Source organism: Loxodonta africana, chromosome 1 (genome assembly GCF_030014295.1).
Source record: "Loxodonta africana isolate mLoxAfr1 chromosome 1, mLoxAfr1.hap2, whole genome shotgun sequence".
Classification (NCBI taxonomy): Eukaryota; Metazoa; Chordata; class Mammalia; order Proboscidea; family Elephantidae; genus Loxodonta; species Loxodonta africana.
In genome coordinates this window covers 52,580,584-52,604,805 of record NC_087342.1, presented here as the reverse complement: position 1 = coordinate 52,604,805, position 24,222 = coordinate 52,580,584, and the positions used below count along the sequence as shown (strand labels likewise).

Genomic DNA, 24,222 nt, shown 5'->3' with positions numbered 1-24,222 from the left:
TCCCTCTGAGAATGGGAACCAGACAAGGATGCACTTTATCGCCACACCTATTTAACACTGTGCTGGAAGTCCTAGCTACAGCAATAAGACAAAGAGGGAAATAATTGGAAAGAAGGAAGTAAAACTATTCCTATTTGCAGATGATATGATCCTACACATAGAGAACCCCAAAGGTTCCACAAGAAAACTATTGGAATTAAAAGAAATATTCAGCTGAATAACAGGATACAAGATCAACATACAAAAATCAGTTGATTACTATACACTAACAAAGAGAACTCCAAAAAGGAAATCAGGAAAACAACACCATTTATAATAGCCCCTAAAAAGATAAAATATTTAGGAATAAATCTAACCAGAGACGTAAAAGACCTGTACAAAGACAACTACAAAACACTACTGCAAAAAAAAAAAAAGAGAGAGACCAACATAAATGGAAAAATATACCATGCTCGTAGATAGGAAGACTCAACACTGTGAAAATGTCAATTCTACCCAAAGCGATCTGCAAATACAATGCAATCTCGATCGAAATACCAACAGCATTCTTTAATGAGATGGAAAAACCAAGCACCAACTTCATATGGCAAGCAAAGAGGCCCTGGCTAAGCAAGACATTACTGAAGAAAAAGAACAAAGTAGGAGGCCTCACACTACCTGATCTCAGAACAGCCATGGTAGTCAAAAAGCCTAGTACTGGTATAGCAACAGACACCATCAACTAATGGAGCAGAATCCAAAGAACAGACATAAATCCATCCACCTATAGTCAACTGATCTTTGACAAAGGCCCAAAGTCCATTCAATGGGGAAAAGAGAGTCTTTTTAACAAATGGTACTGGCAAAACTGGATGTTCAAGAGTAAAAAAAAAAAAAAAAATGAAATAGGATCCATACCTCACACAGCAAACAAAAACTAACTTAAAATGTATGAATGACCACATATAAAACTTAAAAAGATAAAGATCTGGAAGAAAAAAATAAGAACAATGCTAGAGGCCCTAAATCACAGCATGAATAGAATACAAACCATAACTAACAATGAGTAAATATCAGAAGAGAAACTAGATAACTGAGAGCTCCTAAAAATTAAACACTTATGCTTATCAAAAGATTCACCAAAGAATAAAAAGAGAACCTACAGACTGGGAAAAAAATTTTAGCTATGACATATCTAACAAGGGTATAATCTCTAAAATCTATACAATACTTCAACATCTCAACAACAGAAAGACAACGGAATTAAAAAATGTGCAAAGGAAATGGACACTTCACCAAAGAAGTCTTTCAGATGGCTAACAGACACATGAAGAAATGCTCGCAATCATCAGCCATTAGAGAAACGCAAATGAAAACTACAATCAGATACCACCTCACCCCAACACTACTGGCACAAATCAAAAAAACAGAAAATAACAAATGTTGGGAAGGCTGAAGGGAGATAAGAACTCTTAGACACTGTTAGTGTGAATTTAAAATGGTACAACCACTATGGAAAACAATACGGTGCTTCCTTAAAAAGCTAGAAATAGAAATACTGTACGATCCAGCAATGCCACTCCTAGGAATATATCCTAGGGAAATAAGAGAGCCATCACATGAATAGACGTATGCTCACCCATGGTCACTGCAGCATTACTCACAGTAGCAAAAAGATGGAAACATCCTAAGTGCCCATAAACAGATGAATGGATAAACAAATTATGGTACATACACGCAATGGAATACTGTGCAATGATAAAGAAAAATGATGAATCCATGAAACATCACACAACGTGAATGAACCTGGAGGGCATTTATGCTGAGTGAAATAAGTCAATCACAAAAGGACAAATAGTATATGAGATCACTATTATAAAAACTCAAGAAAAGGTTTACACACAGAAAAAACAATCTTTGATGGTTATGAAGGAGGAGAGAGTGGGGGAGGGGAGCTCACTAACTAGATAGAAGACAGTACTTGTCACTTTGGTGAAGGGAAAAACAACACACAATATAGGGGAAGTCAGTGCAACTTCACCAAGGCGAAGTCATAGGAGCTTTCTACACACACCCAAACACCTTGAGGGACTGAGTTACTGGGGCTGAGGGCCCGGTCCATGGCCTCAGGGGACATCTAGGTCAATTGGCATAACATAGTTCACAAAGAAAATGTTCTACGTCCTACTTTGGTGAGTAGCATCTGGGGTCTTAAAAGCTTGCAAGTGGCCATCTAAGATACATCTATTGATTACATTCTGTCCGAAGCAATGGAGAATGAAGAAAACCAAAGACACAAGGAAAATACTAATCCAAAGGATTAACAGGCCACATGAACCACAGCCTCCACCAGCCTGAGCCCAGAAAACTAGATGGTGCTCAGCCACCACCACCAATTACTCTCACAGGGATCACAACACAGAGTTCCAGACACAGCAGGAGAAAAATGTAGAACAAAACTCAAATTCACACACACACAAAAAGACCAGACAGTGGTCTGACACAGATTGGAGGGACTCCTGAGACAATGGCCCTCAGACACGCTGCTAACATAGAACTGAAGCCACTCCCTTAGGTCTACCTTTCAGCCAAAGATTAGGCAGGCCTATGGGGTAAACGATGACACCTGTGAGGCCGAATGGGCAACACCTGCCCAAGAGCAGGACGGGAGGCAGAAAGGGACAGGAAAACTGGACAAGCAGACATGGGGAGCCTGGGATGGAATGGGGGAGCTTGCAGACACACTGAGAGAATTGCAAACGATGTCACAGAGCAATTTGTGTGAATATTTGAATGAGAAACTCCATTTGTACTGTAAACTTTCACATAAAGCACAATTAAGTTAAACAAACAAACAGAGATCAGAGTTTGAACAGTGGTTACGGGAGGGATGGGGGAAGTGGAGGAAGTACTGTGTCTTTATTTAAGGGGGTGAAAAGTTCAGCAGAGAATACCGGTGACGGTTCCACTACGTGAGTGATGTCATTGATCTCACTGAACTGTGTATATGGGGAATGCTGAAATGGCAAGTGTTGTGTCATCTATACTTTTACAACAATACAAAAGCCATCAGAAGGACATCATACAGAGAGGGAAGTGCAGACCCCAAGGAGGAAGAAGATACCTCCATTGCATGGAACCAAAGGACGAGTGTTGGAATACGCACACAACTCCTAAGAATCAATGTGCAAAGACGATCCAACAGACAAAAGGGGCAAGAATTTTAGACACTATGCAAAACAGGAAATTCAATGGCTAAGAAGCATAGAAAAAGATGCTGAATTTTCATCAGGGATATTCAAATGAAGATCTCAGTGGACACACACGTATACTTGGCCAAAATTTTTAAACATTCAGTGTTAGCAAGGATATGGAGAAACAGAGCTCTTATGCATGGCTGGTGGGAAAGTAAACCACTACAAGCACTCTGGAAAACAGCATGGTACATCTAAAACTGTTTAAGACACACACGCTCTGTGACGCGGCAATTCTACTTCTAGGTATCACAACTAGAGAAAAAATTTCATGGATGCATCAGGAGGGATACACACAATTCTTCATAGTGGAACTGTTTGTAACAACCTAAACTGCAACCCACCAAAAACCAAACTCGCTGCCATCGAGTTGATTCTGACTAATAGCGACCCTATAGGACAGAGGAGAACTGCCCCATAGAGTTTCCAAGGAGTGCCTGGTGGATTTGAACTGCTGACCTCTTGGTTAGCAGCTGTAGCTCTTAACCACTATCCCACCAGGGTTTCCCCTAAACTGCAAACAACCCAAACATGCCACAGCACCAGGATGGATAAATATGACGGAATACTGCATGGTGATGAAAATGAATAGACTTCACCTCACGTATCAGCACGAACGAACCTTACAAATGATTTGGAGAAAACGCAGCAGACCACACAAAGCGATGCCATTTACGTAAATTTCAAATAAAAAAACTATATATTATTATTTAGGGACACAAACAGAGAAAGTAAAATTAGAGAGAAAAGCAATGGATGGATTTTCAGGAAAGTTAGGGTAGTAGTTTCCTCTAGGACTGATGGAGGGAATTAATAGGGAAGGATTTAGTATATGGAAGGATTCAGAGCTGATGGCAATCTTCTAATTCACAGTATAATTCTTCTTTAAACTGTACACATTGTTTTATATTCTCTTCTGAATGCATATTTCTCATAATGCAAAAGTGAAAATATAAAAGCAATGGGATCAACGTAAAAACTAAGGATAGTGATCACTTGTGCCGGGGAAACACAAGGGGCAAGGACGGGCCTGTGTGGAACATACTAAAAACCAATTGCTGTTGAAAAGCAGTTCTGACTCATGGTGACCCCATGTGTGTAGAGTACAGCTGTGCTCCATAGGGTTTTCTTTTTATTTATTAATATTATGCCTTAAGTGAAAGTTTACAGTTCAAGTGAGGTTCTCATACAAAAACCTATACACACATTGTTATGTGAACCTAGTTGCTCTCCCTATAATGTGACAGCACACTCCTCCTTGCCTCCCCAGATTTTCCGTGTCCACTCAACCAGCTCCTGCCCCCTTTTCCCTTATCTCACCTCTATACAGGCACCGCCCATTTAGTCTCAGATTATCTACTTGAGCTAAGAAACACTCTCTTGATAGGGTTTTCAATGGCTGAGTTTTCTAAAGTAGATAGCCAGGAGTTTCTTCCAAGGCACCTCTGGGTGGACTTGAACCTCCAAGCTTGCCATTAGCAGCTGGGAGCATTAACTGTTTGCACCACCCAGGAACTCAGGTACCCACTAGAATTTTGAAAGTAATAGTAATGTCTATTTCTATTAGGTTCAACAGTAATTCACAACTGAGCTAGCCTGGAAACCTTCATGGCACTGTTAACAGGAGAAAATTAACTCAGAATTTTTAATAAATTGGCCACACTACTTTCTAGAGCATTGCTTACAAACTTCAAGTGACCTACATCCTCTGGGATGGAAGGAAATCCTGGAGCAGATCCTAAGGAAGTGCTCCCACAGTACACTCCGCCGAGGCCCAGGAGGAAGCTGCTGCTAGAGGGGATTCGTGTTCCAGGATATATGCTGCCTGGCTCTAGAAATTCTGGATCCCGAGTGAGGCCTTCTTTATTCTCTTGGTCTTTGTTGTGGATTGAATTGTGTCCCCTAAAAAGATATATTGAAGTTCTGGCCCCTGGTATTTATGAACATGACGTTATTTAGAAAGAGGATCTCTGAAGATGCTCTTAGGTTAACACAAGGACATGCTGGAGTAGGGTGAGTCCCAATCCTGCATGACTGGTGCCCTTATAAGAGAGACAGGGAGACAGAGGAAGGACACTGTGTGATGCTGCAGCTTCACGCCAAGGAACACCTGGAGCCACCAGAGACTAGGAGAGAGGCATGGAGCAGATCCTCCCCCAGAGCCCTCAGAAGAAATCAACAAGGCTGACACCCTAATTTGGACTTCTAGCCTCCAGAACCATAAGACACTAAATTTCTGTTTTCATAAGCCACTACTTTGTGGTATTTTGTTACAGCAGTCCTAGGGGACTAATCCAGCCCTCACAAACATTTCGGGGTGGTAAGCAGATCACATTCTCTCTTCTTGACCTGGCAATAGTCATTCTGTTGAACGATTTTATCTGCTGCAGTTTGAATCACTGCCCAGCATGCCAAAAGCAGATTAATTTCACTTCTTCCTGAAAAGGTAGTGTCTTATTCTCTCACCTCTCTCTTCCAAGGTTTGCAGCTTACGCTTGAAGCTGGTCATCAATGACGTTTGGTTCACAATCTTAAAAACAAAATAAACAGACCACAAATACATGTATTTTTTTTTTTTAAATAAGAAATAAAAAACGAAACCTATTGTCATCACATCTATTCCAATTCACAGTGACCCTATAGGACAGAGTAGAACTGCCCGTAACGTTTCCAAGGAATGGCTGGTGGATCTGAACTGCTGACCTTTTGGTTAGCAGCTCGGCTCTTAATCACTGTGCCACCAGGGCTCCAAATAAGAAATAAGTAATGCTATATTGTTCTTTAAAAGGTTCTTTAAAAGGTAATAAGCCAGTATATTATACAAATATAATATTAATTCTGGAAACCCAGATCCATAACCAACAATTAAATAGTACCTTAGGTACATTTTCTTCAACTTCTGGGTGCTCCAAGGAAGAGCGCTCACTTAGTGGGTGGGGACTCTGAGGTTCTGAGTATTACAGAGAACAGCTTCAGGTCAGTAAACACACCAAGAAAAAACTTACGGCACTACTATGGCATCGTGGCTCTCTGTTACTTTTCATCATTGAAAAATAAAAAGGGACACAGTTCTAAATAAAACAAAAAACCTGCTGCCTTTTAGGGTATGTGTGGTTATTAGGTTTGCAGATCTGTAGGTAAAATGAACAGCCAGTCACCACCTCAATAGACCGGTGCTTTACTAACTTCCCATCTGGCCCCAAATACATCGAGGCAAGGGTTCTAACACCTCAACCTGTGATTCTTCTCTTTCTTCTGTCTCTTAGATCCCTTCTTTATTCCCTCTTATTCTCTAGTGCTCTTATTTTTCCTCTCTCCTTTTCCCCTTTCCTTTGGCCTCCCAGGCCAAATTCCACCTAACACTAAAAAAAAACACTAGGTTTTATAAATAAAGTTTTATGGAAACACATGCTGTCTGTGGCTGGTTTGGTGCTACAACTGCGGAGCTGAGCAGTTGCAGGAGCAACCATACGGACCAAAAAGCCAAAGTATTTACTACCTGGCCCTTTACAGGAAAAGTTTGCCAACCCCTGCTAAAGGATCTCATGCTTAAACTAATCTCAAATGTTAAGAGCAAAAATAAAATATAATGAGTCGGAATTGACTCGATGGCAGCGGGTAACAGGGACACTGAAGTGAAGAACAATCCTATCTTCACACTTTCTTCAGTAGACAGTGAAAGAAACCATTTTGTTTACTTTAAACTACCTTTCCCAAAATATAATTTTCTCTACATAAATCGACAGAAAAGTCACATACGTGTTGTCAGAGCAGAATCTTCAGGAGCTGGGAAGGCAGAGCTACCCTGGAATTTTGTCCCAGAAATTTTTGGAGGTACAGCGCTATTTTGCCTGGAGGGATCCTTCCATGATGGTGTCAGAGGTCTAGCCTAAAATACAGTACATTCTTCAGTGTTAACATTCATAAGCAAAACCAGTGCTCGGCAAAGACATTTTCAATATCCTTTAAAAATAAGTTTAAGTGTTGGATTTAGTCCATTTGCAAATAAACACTAAAAACGTACGATCTCAGAGCTGGAAGAACATTCACCATATCTCAATTGACAGCTCTACATTGGTGGTGATTCTCAAAGTGTAGTGCTCGACCAGTGCATCAGTGATGCCTGGGAACTTGTTAGAAATGAAAATCCTCAAGCCCACCATAATCTATTCAGTCAGAAACCCTAGGGACAGAACCCAAAAATCTGTGTTTTAACAAGCCATCCTGGTAATTCTGATGATCACTAAAGTTTGAAAAACGCTGCTCTAAATCCAAACCCACTGCCATTAAGTCGATTCCAACTCATAGCAACCCTACAGGACAGAGGAGAACTGCCCCATGGAGTTTTCGAGGCTGTAAATCTTTAGTGAAGCAGACTGCCACATCTTTCTCCCTCAGAGCAGCTGGTGGGTTCAAATGGCTGACCTTTCAGTTAGCAGCCAAGAGCTTTAACCACTGTGCCATCAGGGCTCCTCGAAACAAGGATAAGTGAAAGGAAATTTTAAAAACCTGGGTGGTCTGTTCAATATTTGCATAAGCCTGAATAGGGTTCCTATGAGTCAAAACGGACTTGCTGGCAATGGGTTTGGTTTTTAGTTTTTGAAGGCATTTCAACCTTTTGCAAATATAAAGGTTTAAATGCTTAAATCATTAATAAAAGCTGTGGAACTAACAAGTCAACAGACTGAAAACTAAGGAAAGGATTTTATCAGCAAGTTTACTTTAAAATGTAAATATACAATGTAAATTCAAAGGCATATGCGTTTGTGGAAAACCAGAAAAGCCCAGGTTTTTAGTATTGTTCATAATAAAAGCCCTTCAGCAACATTTGGAAACAATGACAAAACAGCTAAATCTTTACCCAAGATCCATACTAAACATTTAGAAGTCTTTGCAGTTCTATTGACCGTTATTTACACACCAATAAACCATGGGTTTGTTAGTCTCATATTTTTGAAAGGTGTGTTTTGAGAAATACCTGCAGATTAACACAGTCTCACGCTGGTTGCAGTATGGCACACTGCAGCCTAGATAAAATTTACTTACGTGGTCTTTCTCCTCATCACCGACACTACGGACAGGGGAAAGTGGCAGAACTAAGGAAAAAGAAAACACGGGTACGATGGATAAGTTTACTTTAGAGAAACACAGAAATCAACTTCTACCTCTCCCAATTACACAAACTGATGTTAGAATCTATTCCCATTCTTATGGTTTGTTCAAATGGCTAGCTTTTAAGATCACTTTCTAATTATCAAACCTTGTTATACATCAAAACCAAAAACCAAACCCGTGACTGTGGAGTCAATTCCAACTCATGGTGGCCTCACATACTACAGGGTAGAGCTGAGCTCCATAGGGTTTTCTTGGCTGTAGCCCTTACGGAAGCAGACTGCCAGCCCTTTCTTCCACAGCTCCCTGGGCAGGTTCAAACCACCAACCTTTAGTCAGCAGCCAAGCGTAAACCGTTTGCACCACTCCCACCACCTAGCATGAGTTCTCTGATGCAGATTGTGTTTCACGAATGTCCTTGTTTTGTCCTTGTATTTTTACATAACCTAGAATGCTCCTCTTCATGGCTCTTTAAATTCTATTCTTTTTTCAAGAGTTAGCTCAAGTTCCACCCACCTCTTCCTTGAAGCTTCTCCTGGTAATTCCATCTCACGAAAGATTCCTCTCATCCGAACTCCTAGTTACTCCTTTATCTACAGCTTATTTAACAACTACTGGTTAAAAATAATAATCTTCTATATAATGAAATCTGATGGTTCAAACCCACCAGTTGTTCCATGGAAGAAAGATGTGGCAGTCTGCTTCCATAAAGATTTACAGCCTTGGAAACCCTATGAGGCAGTTCTACTCTGTTCTACAGGGTCCCTATGAGTCGGAATGGATTCAGTGGCAACGGGTTTGGTTTTTTAGTTTAATCTTCTGTACAGTTTCATGTATGGACATTTTTCCTGTCCAAAGAAATTGTACCAAGAAGGAGGATCAAATGATCCTATGTCTTTGGGACCCTCTCCTCTCCCATGCCAAAAAATAAATACTTGCCGATTCACTTAAAAATTGCCTTGAAAGAAGACACACACCAAACTTACCTTTTATGTTACTTCTGACTCTTTTCTTTTTTCTACCAGGATATGAATTTAGGGGTTTCCTTTGTTCTTTACTGATCCAAGATACGTCACTGGTATTATCACTTGAATCTTGACAACTCTCAGAGAAGAGGTGTTGCCTATAATTAAACTTTTACACACACAGATGATAAACGAGAATTTTAAAGAAGTATTAGTGCCATTTACGTTCAATTAAACATACAACTTCAAAGTTATACAGAAAAGAAATAACTCCTTCTAGAGGACTGGGCTTTTTTACATGATAAACAGGTACAGAGGTAAGAAGGGGAAGAAAAAGAAGAATTATTTCATTAGTCACCAAGTTGCTGTGGGAAAATAGGACAAAATCCTTTCCAATACAGTAAAACCTGCGAAAGTCGGAATCAGTGGAAGGTGGAAACCTATTAGAGAAGGAAAATGCAAATATCTTCCACTAAAAAGAGCACCACAGAAGTGGTAAGACTGCACCCTGTCAAAGGTGGAAAACTTACGAGAGCCAGAAAAACAAGGCAGTCTCATTGAGTTCCGGCTCTCACAGGTTTTACTTACAACTGAAGAGGTGTCAGGTAACCATCCAAAGGTGAGGCCCTGAATAGCTAACCAACACCATAACTTCAAAATACTACTTTAGATGACAAAAGAAACTATATATATATATATATATATATATATATTTTTTTTTTTTTTTGCAAAGACATGCTTCTCTATGTCTGAGATAAACTAAAATAAAACGAGAGGATCATTTCTGTTTACCCCGTAAAGCATTTTGCAACTAAGCCTGGAGTAAAAAAGTTTACAGATTTAGGGCAAGTTTAATCTACTCTGGTGGATGACTCGGAAACCCTGGTGGCGTAGTAGTTAAGCGCTATGGCTGCTAACCAAAAGGTCAGCAGTTCAAATCCACCAGGCGCTCCTTGGAAACTCTATGGCTCAGTTCTACTCTGCCCTATAAGGTCGCTGTGAGTCAGAATTGACTCGACAGCAGTGGGTTTAGTTTGGCGGATTTGGTGGATGACTCAACTGTATTTTGATATTTACATTTCTTTTAATCTGTCTTTTACATTCATTTTATAAATGTTATTAGTAATAATCATTATTAAGAAGAAATATACTCAATTTTAATACATTTTGATTTTTTTTTTTTTTACAAAAGCAGTCTTTTTTAAAAAGCATACTGTATTTGAGCTCTGCCTGCCGCGTCCCCGGGGAGCCCAGTGCACAAACCCCATGCCTCTAGAGGGTGCCACCATTCAGTCAGTAATAACTTATTCTCATTTCACGTCAGGTGGTCTTATGAGGCTGTGCTGGCTCAGTGGTAGAATTCTCCCCTTTCATGCAGGAGACCTGGGTTCAATTCCCAGCCAATGCTCCTCGTGCACTGCGACCACCCATCAGTGGAGGCTTGCATGTTGCTATGATGCTAAACAGGTTTCAGCAGAGCTTCCAGACTACAACTAGGAAGAAAGACCTGGAGATCAGCTTTCAAAAATTAGCCAGTGAAAACCCTGTGGTTCACAACAGTCAGATACACAACCAATCATGGGGATGGCACAGGACCATGCAGTGCTGTTGTGCCTGAGGTCATCATGAGTCAGGACAGAGTCAGGACCAACTTGTCAACAGCTAATAACAACAAAGGAGTCTCATGAATCCAAGTATGTAAAGTGGTCACAGTATGGCATGTATGTTATCTCATGTATCCTCAAGTATGCAAAGCACCAGCCTGGGTACATACTCATGGACTTTAATGGTCAGGTGCAGAATCACCTCCCGAGGACATCAACAGGTGGGTGAGACCCAGCTTCACCCTTGTTTACGATAGCATGACCCAGAACATCTGAAGTGAGCAATCATTGCCAATTTTTTCAAATGCATTCGTTTTTGAAGCCCTAATTACTTCTTGTTTAAAATTTCTAGCACTTCAGCATGCTGTACAGGTCGTTTTTAAAATAAACTTTGTGAAGCAGGATCGTTTTTAGATAACTTTTACTTTAAGGAAAATAAAACAAAAACCAAACCAGACCCACTGCCGTTGCGTCAATTCCGACGCATAGCAACTATACAGGACAGAGGAGATCTGCCCCATAGGGCTTCCAAGGAGTGGCTAGTGGATTTGAACTGCCGACCTCTTGGTTAGCAGCCAAGCTCTTAACCACTGCACCACGGGGGCTCCAAGGAAAAAAAAAGAAAAACACGCTTTTGGTGCAGAGTTCTTCAGACTAGTATCTTGTAAAAACAGCATCACTTATTCAAGGAACTCAGTTAAAAACCTGTGCAGCAAGGTTCTCCCAGTTCCCTTGGTTTTGTATAGAAGGTGTTGAAAGTTACTTACAAAAGCAGACTTCTCTAGAACAGTGTTTGCTATATTTGGCTGCACATTAGAATCATGGGGTGGGGGTGGGGGAGTTAAAAAATTCCAGTGCCCAGCCATCACCCCAGATCAATGAATCAGAATCTCTGGGTGAGGCACCCAGGCTTCTACAGCTTCTACAGCCCCCCAAGGTGGGTCCAATTCAAGAAGTGGGCAGCAGAGGTCAGAATCACTGCTAGGAGAAAGCCAAGATGAGCCTTAACTCCTTCCTTTATTTGAAGCTCGTGGTCTCAATTTTAGAAAAAACTTTTCACTTAATGTTCATTATACAGACTTTTTTTTTTTTAAGTACACAGACTTAAACCAATTGCTGTCGAATTAACTCCAATTCTTGGTGACCCCACGTGTGTCAGAGTAGAACTGTGTTCCATAGAGTTTGCAATGGCTGATATTTCAGAAGTAGATCGCCTGGCCTTTCTTCTGAGGCACCTCTGGGTAGACCTGAACCTTCAGCCTTTCAGTTAGCAGCCAAGAGTGTTAACCATTTGCACCACCCAAGGACTCCTGATTATAAACTCAGAGCACTGTGATTTCCAGAGTGAGGGAAATACCCGCAGGAGTGCACTGTTATTGGTACACAGTTACAAAAATAGGTCCCTGACCCTCAGAGTGAAAAACTCCCTTCTCGATCCCTTAAGTACTTCTGATTTTATCCAGGGTAAATCTCAAGTTAGGGACTAACCAGTTGACATCGAGTTGATTCCAACTCCTGGTCACCCCATTTATTGTGTGTGGAACTGCTCCATTGGCTTTTCAATGCCTGTGACCTTTCAGAAGCAGATCACCATGCCTTTCCTCTGAGGCTCCTCTGGGTGGGTTGAAACCATTTCTCAGCTAGTAATTGATCACTTAATCATTTGCGACACCCAGGGACTCCCAGCTAGATACTAGTAGGTTTGTAACAACTTACACTCATTAGTCTTTTCTTAAAGCAAGTATGGGCTTCAGGCTTAAGGCCTAGTTTAAGTAAAAATAAGCTTTAATGTGATAACACTGCTGTTTTTCATGGTATTTATTTGGGGCTTACCTACTCTATGTTACAAGTAATGCTGACTTTCCACTTGAAAGTGAAATGGTTCCTTTTAAAATAAGTTTAAGTTCAATTTAATTAAGAAAAATATAGATAAAAAGTAGAGCTATGACAAATTCGGAAGACGGCATGCAAATAACTGAAATTTAGGAAGTATGCCTTAAAATAATAAAAGTTATTACATTACCGATGTCCTTTTGTCTTGCTTTCTATGATCCTTGGAAGCAGAATCCTCACTAAAAACAAAATATATTGAATAAACAAAACGTGTCTGATCACCACCTTCCTCCTTCATTCACATCAGTCTTAGCTTTTTTTTTTTTTTTCTTTTGTGTGTCCTTTGGGGTTGATCCTGGGCCCAGTGCATGGGGAGTACCCCATTCTGCAGACTTTGTCAAATCCCTGCCTCCATCAAAACGTCTTATCCTGCAGTCTATTTCCATAGACTCTGCCAGGCAATAGCTCTTACACAGTAAGCCTTGCTGAGCCCCTTCTCCGTCTGGCACCAAGCACAGGCACACACAGATGAGGACAGCAGGAGGAAGCAGCTGGACACCAGGGAGCTGGGGCAAAGCTGCAGGACACTCTCCGGTCTGCTGTACCTTAGAACTCCCTGAGTGCCTAGCAAATAAATACAACTAAAGCTAACACTGGGTTCCACTTAAGACGTTCTGATTCACCTGGTCTAGGGCAGAGCCCAGGGCACAGGTATAGTCTTTCAAAGCTCCCAGGTGATTTTCCACGTATATCCAGATTGGAGAACCGATGCCACAGAGAGAGTGTTCCCTTCTGCTCTGTGGTTAGGGATGATTTCCAGGGAAGATGCACTAACTCTTACTAGTTTGCTGACAGACATGAAGGCTTTGTCAGGAAGCTTCTTCATAGTCTACAGTCAGGATTCAGCGGTTTCAGCAACAGAAGGTAGGTCATGTAATAGCTGTAAGTGCTCAGCTTTGGAATGCATGGCTTTGAGTGAAGAAACTAAAACCATGGACTCTTCAACACGTTCTTTCCTTATTTGTTGTTGGGTCACTAGGCTCTGCTTCGCTAAGACAAAACAAGTGTGTCCTACAGAGTTATCCTCTAAAGACTTTAGAGTCGGGTGATATGACATACAACGTGCGTGAGAAAGACCAGAGGGGCCGACATGGCAGCCGAGAGCTGCAGCAGAAACAGCAAGCCCTAAGGGGACTGAGTACTCACAAGCTGGTGCACGTCCAGGCAAAGGGATGAAACTTTGGAAAATAACTACATTCCTCAGCTTCCCCTTGCAAAAACTACTCTTGGACCCAAGCTGCCAAGCCAGGGCCCAGCTCCATGACCTGCCATCAGCCCCATGAAGATTATCAGGCCCACAAGGCAATCTTATCTCAAGACCAATTAAGGCAATTAAGGCCATGGCTGGTAGGTTCCACTTTTTCCTTCTATGCTTATGTGTAAAAAAAAAAAAAAACCACTGCCATTGAGTCGATTCTGACTCATATCTGCTCTAAGCCTTTGATTATTGGAGCCCTCCAATTAAAAAAAATAAATTGCCATCAAGTTAACTCTGACTCATGGTGACCCTCTGTGTGTCAGTTTAGAAGTGTTTTCAATGGCTGATTTGGGGAAAATACATTGCCGAGCCTTTCTTCCGAGGTGCCTCTGGTTAGATTCAAACCTCCAACTTTCCTTTAGCAGTCAAGCGCATTGACCGTTTGCACCACCCAGAGATTCCCCCAAATAGGACTATGCTTTCAAGAGCCTGGGTGTTATTACAAGTGCTGGTCCTCTCAATCTACCCGAGCAAGTTAGGGAGGAATGAGCTAAGTCATTTCCCCCTGCTACCCTCTAGCTGAAGTCCCTGGGTGATACAAACCGTTAACACACTTGGCTACTAAAAGAAAGGTAGGAGGTTCGAGTCGACCCAGAGGTGCCTCAGAAGAAGGTCCTGGCAGTCTACGTCCAAAAAATCAGTCACTGAGAACCCTACGGAGCCCAGTTCTGCTCTAACACACATGGGGTCACCATGAAGCCCAATCAACTCCACACCAACTGGTTACTCTCTAGCTAACTCAGTACCCGCCTACAGTAGCCCCCCAAGCTCCTCACACATGTTAACAAAGGCTTCCTAGAGACAACGTCTTATCTAGAGAAGTTCTCATAAGGGGGATTTTAGGTAACACAGGGTCGCTATGAGTCGGAATCGACTCGACGGCACTGGGTATCAGGCTACTAAAAGCTATTTGAGTAAGCCTTTATGGCACCAACAGAGTAAAAACGCAGGTAAGCAGCTCCAGCCATAAACGCTGGCCCCACCTGAAAGTAACCTGAAGTTAGGGAACCCTGATACTGATCTCTACACGAATACAGAGAACAGGACACATGGTTGGGAATTAAGTACTCTGGTTTGAATTCCCATTTGATCATTAGGCTGTGTGAATGTTTTCTTATCTATTAGTGGATAACAATAGCTGTCTAAGGTTATTCTGACTATAAGATGATTTAAAATACTCCCAAATGTTTAATAGTCTTATAAATACAACTAATGAACAACAGAATGAAAAGATGAAAGGATAAACTGCATCTATTGACAACTGATAGAGCTGCTTAGTTTAACAGAAAACAGATAAAAATAGAAGTCATTTTGGGTTTTTACTTAGATACGGTTATGTTTATACAAAATAATCAACCTTGGCCATGACAACAACTCTGGCAGGGAAATTAACAGCTTAGTACTAAGATATAACTGACCTATAAACACACATATTTGAAGGACACAACTGGAGCGGTTTTGAAATATGTATACAGCCATGAACCAACCCATCACCACAATCAAAACAACACATCCATCAGTCAAAAATCTTTTCCTGATGCACTGTAATCTCTCCCACCTCTAGGTAGCCCTAGCTCCAGGCAAGCCTGGTCTACCTTCTGTCATTATAGTTTATGTTTTCTAGAATTTCTTATAAATGGAATCATAAAATACACACTATATTTTCTGGCTTCTCTCACTTGGCATATTATTTTCAGATTCATTCATGTTCTGTGTATAGATAGACCATTCTCTTGTATGTCTCAGTAGTATTCCATTACATGGATATACCCAAATTTGTTTACCCACTCACTTATTGATGGACATTTTAGTTATTTCTGGTTGGGAGCTATTACATAGTGTAGATATATATTTCACTTTATCAGAAACTACCAACAATATTTTAAGAGTTCCATTTGTTCCACATCCTTACCAACACTTGGCAGTCTTTCTAATTTCAGCCATTCTGCATCATAATTGACTCGATGGCAATGGGTAATAGGCGTGTAGTGGCAATTCATAGTTTTAATTTACATTTCCCTAATAACTAATGACGTTTCCTTAGCAACTTCTCAAGTGCTTATGGGTCATTTGTGTATCTTCCTTGGTTAAGCAGCTGTTCAGATATTTTGCATATTTTGGGAATGTATTTTTGAGTTTTGAAAGTTCTTAATATATTTTAGATACCAATCACGTCCTTTAACAGATGCACGTTTTTATAAGTATTTTATGCAAGTGTGTGGCCTATCCTTTCATTCTCCTGACAATGATTTTCTAAGAGTAGATGTTTTTGATTTTGATGAAGTCCAATTTATCAATTTGTTCTTTTATGGACTGTGCTTTTGATGTCATATCTAAGTCTTTGCCTAACCTGAGGTCGCAAAGATTTTTTTCTTATATTTTCTTCAAATTTTAAAAATATTTTTAGGTTTTACATTTAGGTCTATGATCCATTATTTATTTATTTATTTATTTTGGTTGGGGAGGGAGGTGGAAGCTATGGGTCAAAATCATTTTCTTGCATGAGATATCCAATTGTTCTACCACCACTGGTCGAAAAATTTATCCATACTCCTGAATTGCTTTTACGTTTTTTTGTCATAAATCAGTTGTCCACAGCTGTGTAGGTCTATTTCTGGATTTCCTAGCCTGATCCACTCATTCATTTATGGTCTATCTTGATGCCAATACCACTCTCAATTACTATAGCTTTATAATAAATCTTTAAAAGCCCTCCCACTTTTTTTTTTTCCAAATTCATTTTCGTTATTATAGGTCTTTTGAATTTCCATATGCATCTTAGAAATAGCTTGACAATTTCTTTATGGAAAAAAACATGCCTGTTGGGATTTGAATTGCGATTGTGTTGAACCTAAAGATCAATTTCAGGAGAACCAGCATCTTAGCAATATTGAGTCTTCTGACTGGTGAACACAACCTCTCTCTCCACTTAAATCTTCCTCCATCTCTCAGCAAAGTTTTGCAGTTTTCTCTGTAGAGATCTTACAAATCTTTTGACAAATTAATCCCTAAATATTTATGTTTTGATACTACTGTAAATGGCATTGCATTTTATGTCAATTTCTAATTCTTGGTAGTATACAGATATACCATTATTTTTCTATATTGATCTTGTGACCTGCACTCTTGTTAAATTTACTTATTCATTCTAGTGGCTTTTTTTTTAGATTCCGCTGGATTTTCTATCTAGATGATTGCCTACAATTTTACTTCTCCCTTTCTGATATGAACACTTTTCTTTTTCTTGCCTTGTAGCACTGGTTAGAACCACAAGCATGATGATAAATAGAAGTGTTGAGAGCAGATGTCATTCCCTTGTCACTGATGTTAAAGAAAAGCATTCAGTCTTTCATCGTTGAGGGTTTTAATTGTAGCCTTTTCATAGCCACCCTTTATCACAATTGAGAAAGTTCTCTTCTATACCTAGTTGGCTGAGTTTTTAATCAAGAGTAGATGCTGATTTTGTCAAATACTTTTTCTGTGTCAATTGAGGATACTCATTTTTTTTTAGTTTGTTAATATGGTGAATTACACTGATTAATTTTTAAATGTTAAATCAACATTTAGATTGCTGTATTTGACTTGCAAAAATGTGTTTAGAATTTTTACATCTATGTTCATGAGGGGTATAATTTTCTCCTATTATAATTTCTCTGTCCAGGTTTGGTTATCAGGGTAATTCTGACCTCATAGAATCAGCTGGTAAGTATTCCCATCTCTTCAATTTCTACAAGATTTCTGTAGCACCATTATTATTTCTTTCTTAAATATTTGGTAGTCCCAGTGAAGCTATCTTGGCCTAGAGTTTTCTCTGCAGGTAGAGAGAGAGAGAGAGAGAGAGTGTGTGTGTGTGTGTGTGCGCGCTTTAAGCGAAATCAAGTCAGTCTTTCATACAAAAACTTACACACCTTGCTATATACTCCTAGCTGCTTTCCCCCTAATGAGACAGCACACTCCTCCTCACCACCCTGTATTCCCCGTGTCCATTCAACCAGCACCTGTCTCCCTCTGCCTTCTCGTCTCTCCTCCAGACAGGAGCTGCACCAAGAAGCTCACTCCTCACCAGTATCATTGTCTATCTTGTAGTACAGCCCAATCCCTGTCTGAAGAGTTGGCTTTGGGAATGGTTCCAGTCTTGGGCCAACAGAAGGTCTGGGGACCAGGACCTCCACGGTCCTTCTAGTCTCAGTCAGATCACTAAGTCTGGTCTTTTTACAGGAATTTGAGATCTGCATCCTACTGTTTTTCTACAGGTAGTTTTTAAATATAAATTCCAATTTCTTTAGAAGATACAGGATTGTTCAGGTTATCTGTTTTTTTCTTCAGTGCATTTTGATGGTTTGTGTCTTTCAGGGAATTTGTCCATTGTATCAAATTTTGCGGCAATAAATTCATTCACTAGCATTCCTTTATTAAACGTTTAATATTTTTATAGTCTACGATGATACCATGTCTCTTATTTCTAGTACTGGTCATTTTTGTCTTCTCTTTTTCCTGACACTCTGTTTACAGGCTGATCGATTATATTGGTCTCCTCAAAGAACCAGTTTCAATAATTTTCTCTATTTTAAAAAACGTTTTCTCTTTTAATAATTTCTTCTCTGATCTTTAGTATATCTTTTTCTCATCTTACTTTAAGTGTAATTTGCTCTTTTTTTCCCTTAGTTTTCTAAAATGGAAGATGAAATCACTGATTTGAAATTTTTCTTCTTTTCTAATACGGACATTTAGTGGTGTAAATTTCCCTCTGTACCCCACAAATTTGGGTCAGTCATGTTATCATTTTTACTGAGTTGCAAATACTTTCTTCTGTTTTGATTTCTTCTTTAACCCAAATGGTGTTTAGAACTGTGATAGTTTCCAAATATTTCAAGATTTTCCAGGTATCTTTGTTAGTGATCTCTAATTTAATTCTATTTTGACCATAGAACATACTTTGTATCACTTGAATTATTTTAAATTTATTGGGCTTGTTTTATGGCCCAGGATATGGTCTACCCTGGCAAATTTGTCATATGCACTTAAAAAGAAGGTACATTCTACTGCTGTTTCGTGGAGAACTCTATGAATTTAATTTAGGTCAGGCTGATGGATGGTGTTGTTCAAGTCTCTAAACTCTTATTTTCTCTACTTAAACATATTCAGTATTTCCTCTAGTTTTTTAAACATATGGAATACAGTAATAATAACAATTCTAAACTGTTTTAAGGTTAGTTTTCCACTAATCCTTACCTCTGTATCAATTCCAGGTCAGTTTCAATTAATTTCCCTCCTTATTATGGGTCGTATTTTCCTGTTTCTTTTCCTGTGTAGAAATTTTTTATCAGATACTAGACATTGTGAATTTTAACTTGCTGGGTGCTGGATATTTTTATATTCCTATAAATATTCTTGAACATTGTTCTGAGATGCAGTTAGGTTATTTGGAAACAATTTGATTCAGCTCTTGCTTTAAGGTATTTCAGGCAATAGTAGAAAGCCTTGGTGGCATAGTAGTTAAGACCCTGGCTGCTAACCAAAAGGTTACTAGTTCAAATCTACCAGCCACTCCTTGGAAACCCCACGGGGCAGTTCTATTCTGTCCTATAGGGTTGCTATGAGTTAGAGCCACCTTAAAGGCACCTAACAACTACAACAAAATAGTGTGTAGTCTAAGACTAGTTATTCCTCACTGCTGCAGCAAGGCCTTCCTGAGTATTCTATTCAGTGACTCATGAATTAGGAAGCTTCCCAATTTGGCTGATGAGAACTGTCACTACTTCTGGCCCTGTATGAGGTCTAAGCACTCTAAGCATTCTTCCCTCTAATCCTTTCAGGCGGTTCTTTCTCTCAGCCTCAGGATAGTTCCTTACTTGCACGCACTGATCCATACTCTGCTGAACACTGCAGTCCTCTCTGGTACTCTCACCTGTACCTTTCGCCACCCTGGCCTCCCTGGACTTTCAGCTCCATCTCCTCAACTCAGGAAGCTCACCAATTGCTGTCTGAGTTCTCCCTTCCACCATGACCTGGTAATTCTCTCAAGGCAGGAAGCTTGGGAAGTCAGAGTGCTCGTCTGGTTTTCCTCGCATCTTTCCAGGACCACTGTTCTTTGTTTGTCGATGTCCAATATTTTGAAAATCATTGTTCCCTTTTTTTTTTAATTGTTTGAGACAAGAGGGGAAATCTGATCCCTATTACTCCATCTGGTTAAAAAGGAGAAATCCTCAGGAATTAATTTTTCAGCTTGCATGACAGATGCTCATGTTTTGCAATTTGAGGCTCAGGGGAAATGATGGAGGACCTAACCTCACACCTTATACAAAGATTAACTCGAAACGGTTCAGATATTTAAATGCAAAACTACAAAGCTTTCAGAAGGTAGCAAAGGAAAAAATCTTTGGGACCTAAAACCAAACAGAAATCAAACCCACTGCTGCCAAGTCCGTATATCAACTCTATAGGACAGAGTAGAACTGCCCCATAGAGTTTCCAAGGAGGGCCTGGTGGATTCGAACTGCCAACCCTTTGGTTAGCAGCTGTAGCACTTAACCACTACGCCACCAGGGTTTCCTTGGGACCTAAGGCCCAGTGAAACATTCTTAGGTATGACAGCAAAAGCATGATCCGTAAAAGAAATGTTAAAAATCAGTAAACTGAATTTCTGTCAATTTTAAACATTTTGCTCTGTGAAAGACCCTGGTTTGTTGTTGTTGTTGTGTGTTGTCGAGTCAATTCCTATTCATAACAGACCCTGTACAACAGAGTAGAACTCCTCTAGGAGGGATTCCTAGGCTGTAATCTTTAATTTTTTTTTTTTTAATCTTTAATAAGGGAGCAGAATGCCAAGTCTTTTCCCCCACAGAGCGCCAGGTGGGTTCGAACTGCTGACCTTTCAGTTAGCAGTCGAGTACTTAACCACTGAGCCACCAGGGCTCCTTAAAGACTCTATTATGAGGATGAAAAAATAGCTACAGCCTGGGAGAAAATATTCGCAAACCACATTATCTTACAAAAGATTCATATCTATAATACATAAAGAACTCTCAAAATTCAACATTAAAAAGAATAATCCAGTTAGAAGATGAGTAAAGATATGAAGAGACATTTCACCAAGGAGGATATATGAATGGCAAATAAGCACACAAAAAGATGTTCAATATCATAGCCATTAGGGAAATACAATGAAGACCATGCTGAGGTATCACTACATTCTATTGTCGTTAGCTGCCACAGAGTCCACATCTACTCACGGCGAGCTCAAGCACACTGGAGCAGATAGGACCACTGTGACCCATAGGGTTCTCACTGGCTTATTTTCAGGAGTAGATTCCCAGTCCTTTTTTCCTAGTTTATATTACTCTGGAAGCTCTGCCGAAACCTGTTCAGCATCATAGCAACACGCGAGCCTCCACTGGCAGACAGGTAGTAGCTGTGCCTGCAGTGTATTGGCCAGGAATCAACCCAAGTCTCCTTCATGGAAGGTGAGAATTCTACCACTGAACCACCACTGCCCCTACACGTATTAGAATAAAAATAAAAAGAATAACAACTGTACCAAATGCTAGTGAGGATGCAGAGAAACTGAATCTCTCATACATTGCTGGTAGGTTGTAAGAGAGAACAGCCACTCTGGAAAATAGTTTGGAAGTTCCTCTCAAAGCTAAAAGTGGACTTAACATATGACCCAGCAATTGTACTATTGGGATTTATTTCACAGAAATGAAGATTAATATTTAAGGGAACTTACACACAAATGTTCATGGCAGCTCTGTTCATATCAGTCCCAAACTGGAAACTGCCCAAATGGGTTTCAATGGGTTAATGGTTAAACTGTGGTACATCCATACCATGGAATACTATCATTGTTGTTAGGTGCTGTGGCGTTATTTTCGACTCACAGAGACCCCATGTGACAGAGAACTGTCCCGTAGGGTTTCTTAGGCTGTAATCTTTACAGAAGCAGAGCATCATATCTTCCTCCTATGGAGCCACTGGGTGGGTTACAACTGCCAACATTTCAGTTAGCAGCTGAGCACTTAACCACTACACCAGCAGAGTTCCCTACTCAGCAGTAAAAAGGAATGAATTACTGATACACATAACGACTTTGATAAACCTCAAGGAAAGGATGCTGGGCGAAAAAAAAGCCAATCTCAAAAAGATACATACTTATGTAACGTGCATAAACTAACATAATTATAGAGCGCCGGGGTTAGGAACAAGGGAACTAAACAAAAGTATTTCTTGATTGTGACGGTGGCTGTGCAAGGCTACACATGATAAAATTGCATACAGTTATTTACACACACACACAAATGAGTAGATATATAACTAGTGAAATCGGAATAAGCTCTGTAGATTGTAACAATGCCAATTTCTTGGTTTTGATATTGTACTATAATTGTGTATGATTTTAACATTAGGGAATGCTGGGGAAGAGTGAATGGGGGACTTCCCTATATATTTCCTTGCAATCTCCTGTGAAACGATAATTATTTCAAAATAAAAAGTTTTCAAAAATAACAGTAAGCTCCATTACGTCTTAAAAAAAAAAAAGAGTAGAACAGGAAATTATTATACTGAGCAGTCTTTTGCTTCCAGGAGCTCTTTGCTTAAATTTTTTTTTTTCGTCCTCTGAAACGTGTAGCATTTTAGATGAGTTAAGAAAAAACCTGGAGGCGGAATCAACATGGCACCATAGACAGAAGCACCATGCTGACCCTCAATAGCAAAGACCTGAAAAACTAAGTAAAACAGAGACAAACATCAATCCTGGAAATCTTAAGTGTCAAATGAAGAGATAAAGAACTCAACAAAGCACCAAGTGGAATAAGAAACTGACAGAGGAGAGAGAGCAAGAAGGCATACAGAGTGGAGGTCCCCTATCAGCTAATGTAGCATGGATTTGCCATCTATGACTCCTCAGCCACCGAGAATGGCAGACAGGGAATACGGGAAGACAGCTTCAAGGAGTTCCCAGCAGGAGGCAGAGCACCCGGTAACCAGTGATACATGCTTTCCCACCCTGCCACCCTTCTTCCCCCTGCTTGGCCTCCACCACTTCCCGGCAAGCCTCGGTTGGTCGGCAGGGGAGGTGCTAGCTCCATGCCACTTGGATTCACCCTGCCCACACTGGCTGGCTCCTTCAGTGCCATTTTTTTTGTTCCTGTTGTTGCTTTTTTTTTTTTTTTTTGGCTTTTAGTTTCTTCTCTCTCCCTCACCTCCTTCCTTTCTTTCCAATACCTGGCTCCGTGTGCCATCTCCACTTCTTGATAGGATGTGAAGCACCCCTTCACCGGGGAACCACTTCCCTAATGCGTACCCCGGTCCACACCTATAGGATCCCTGGGGGCATTTTTATTTATTTTTCTCTTTTTTGTTTTTCTTCATTTCTCAGTTTCTCGTCTCTCTCTATTTTCCCTCTTTTCCTGCCTCCTTAATACCTGATACTGTGTGCCATCTCTGCCCCTTCTAGATGGGCCGTACAGTGCCTAGTGGCTTCACAGTCACTTCCTGGTCGATGCCACCAAGCCAGTGGGCTCCCTTGGCAATGTTTTTTCCTTTTCTTGATTTCTTATCTCTCTCTACCATCCTTCCCTTCTTTTCTCCTAAACATCTGGTGCTGTGTGCCACCTCTGCTCCTTCTAGATAGGCTGTACAGTGCCATGCAGCTGGGGAGCCACTTCCCCAGTCCATACCACCACACCAGTGGGCTCCTTCAGGGCATCCCTTTTTTTTTTCTCTCTCTCTCTCTTCTCAATTTCTTTTCTCTCGCTACCTTCCTTACCATTCTCCTGAACACCTGGCACCATGTGTCATCTCCAGTCCTTCTTGATGGGCTGCGCAGTGCCACTACACTGGAGACTCGCTTCTGGTAAGCTCCCCTGGGGCATTTATTTATTTATTCTTTACTTTCTCCTTTTTTTCTTGGTTTCTTGTCTCTCTCTACCTCCCTTCCTTACCCTTCTCCTGAACACCTAGTGCTTTGTGTGCTACCTCTGCTCCTTCTGGGTGGGCTGTGCAGTGCCACTTGGCTAGGGACCCATTTCTGGTAGGCTCCCTTGAGGCATTTTTTTTCCTTTCTTCTTTCTACTTTTTTTTCTCAGTTTCTTGTCTCTCTCTACCTTCCTTCCCTTCCTCCCAGCCACCTGGCATCTTTCTTTTTTTCCTTCTTT

General features: G+C 40.5%; 1 protein-coding gene across 1 annotated transcript in view; it reads right to left on the bottom strand.

Moving 5' to 3' along the window:
- The window catches only part of SYCP2L (synaptonemal complex protein 2 like), an 81,674-nt gene that overhangs the window by 17,609 nt on the left and 39,843 nt on the right, over positions 1–24,222 (bottom strand). The window contains 3 exon segments of the mRNA XM_064293496.1: positions 5,700–5,849; positions 8,234–8,329; positions 9,332–9,479. Of these exon segments, the coding sequence (XP_064149566.1) occupies positions 5,700–5,849; positions 8,234–8,329; positions 9,332–9,479 (394 nt within the window).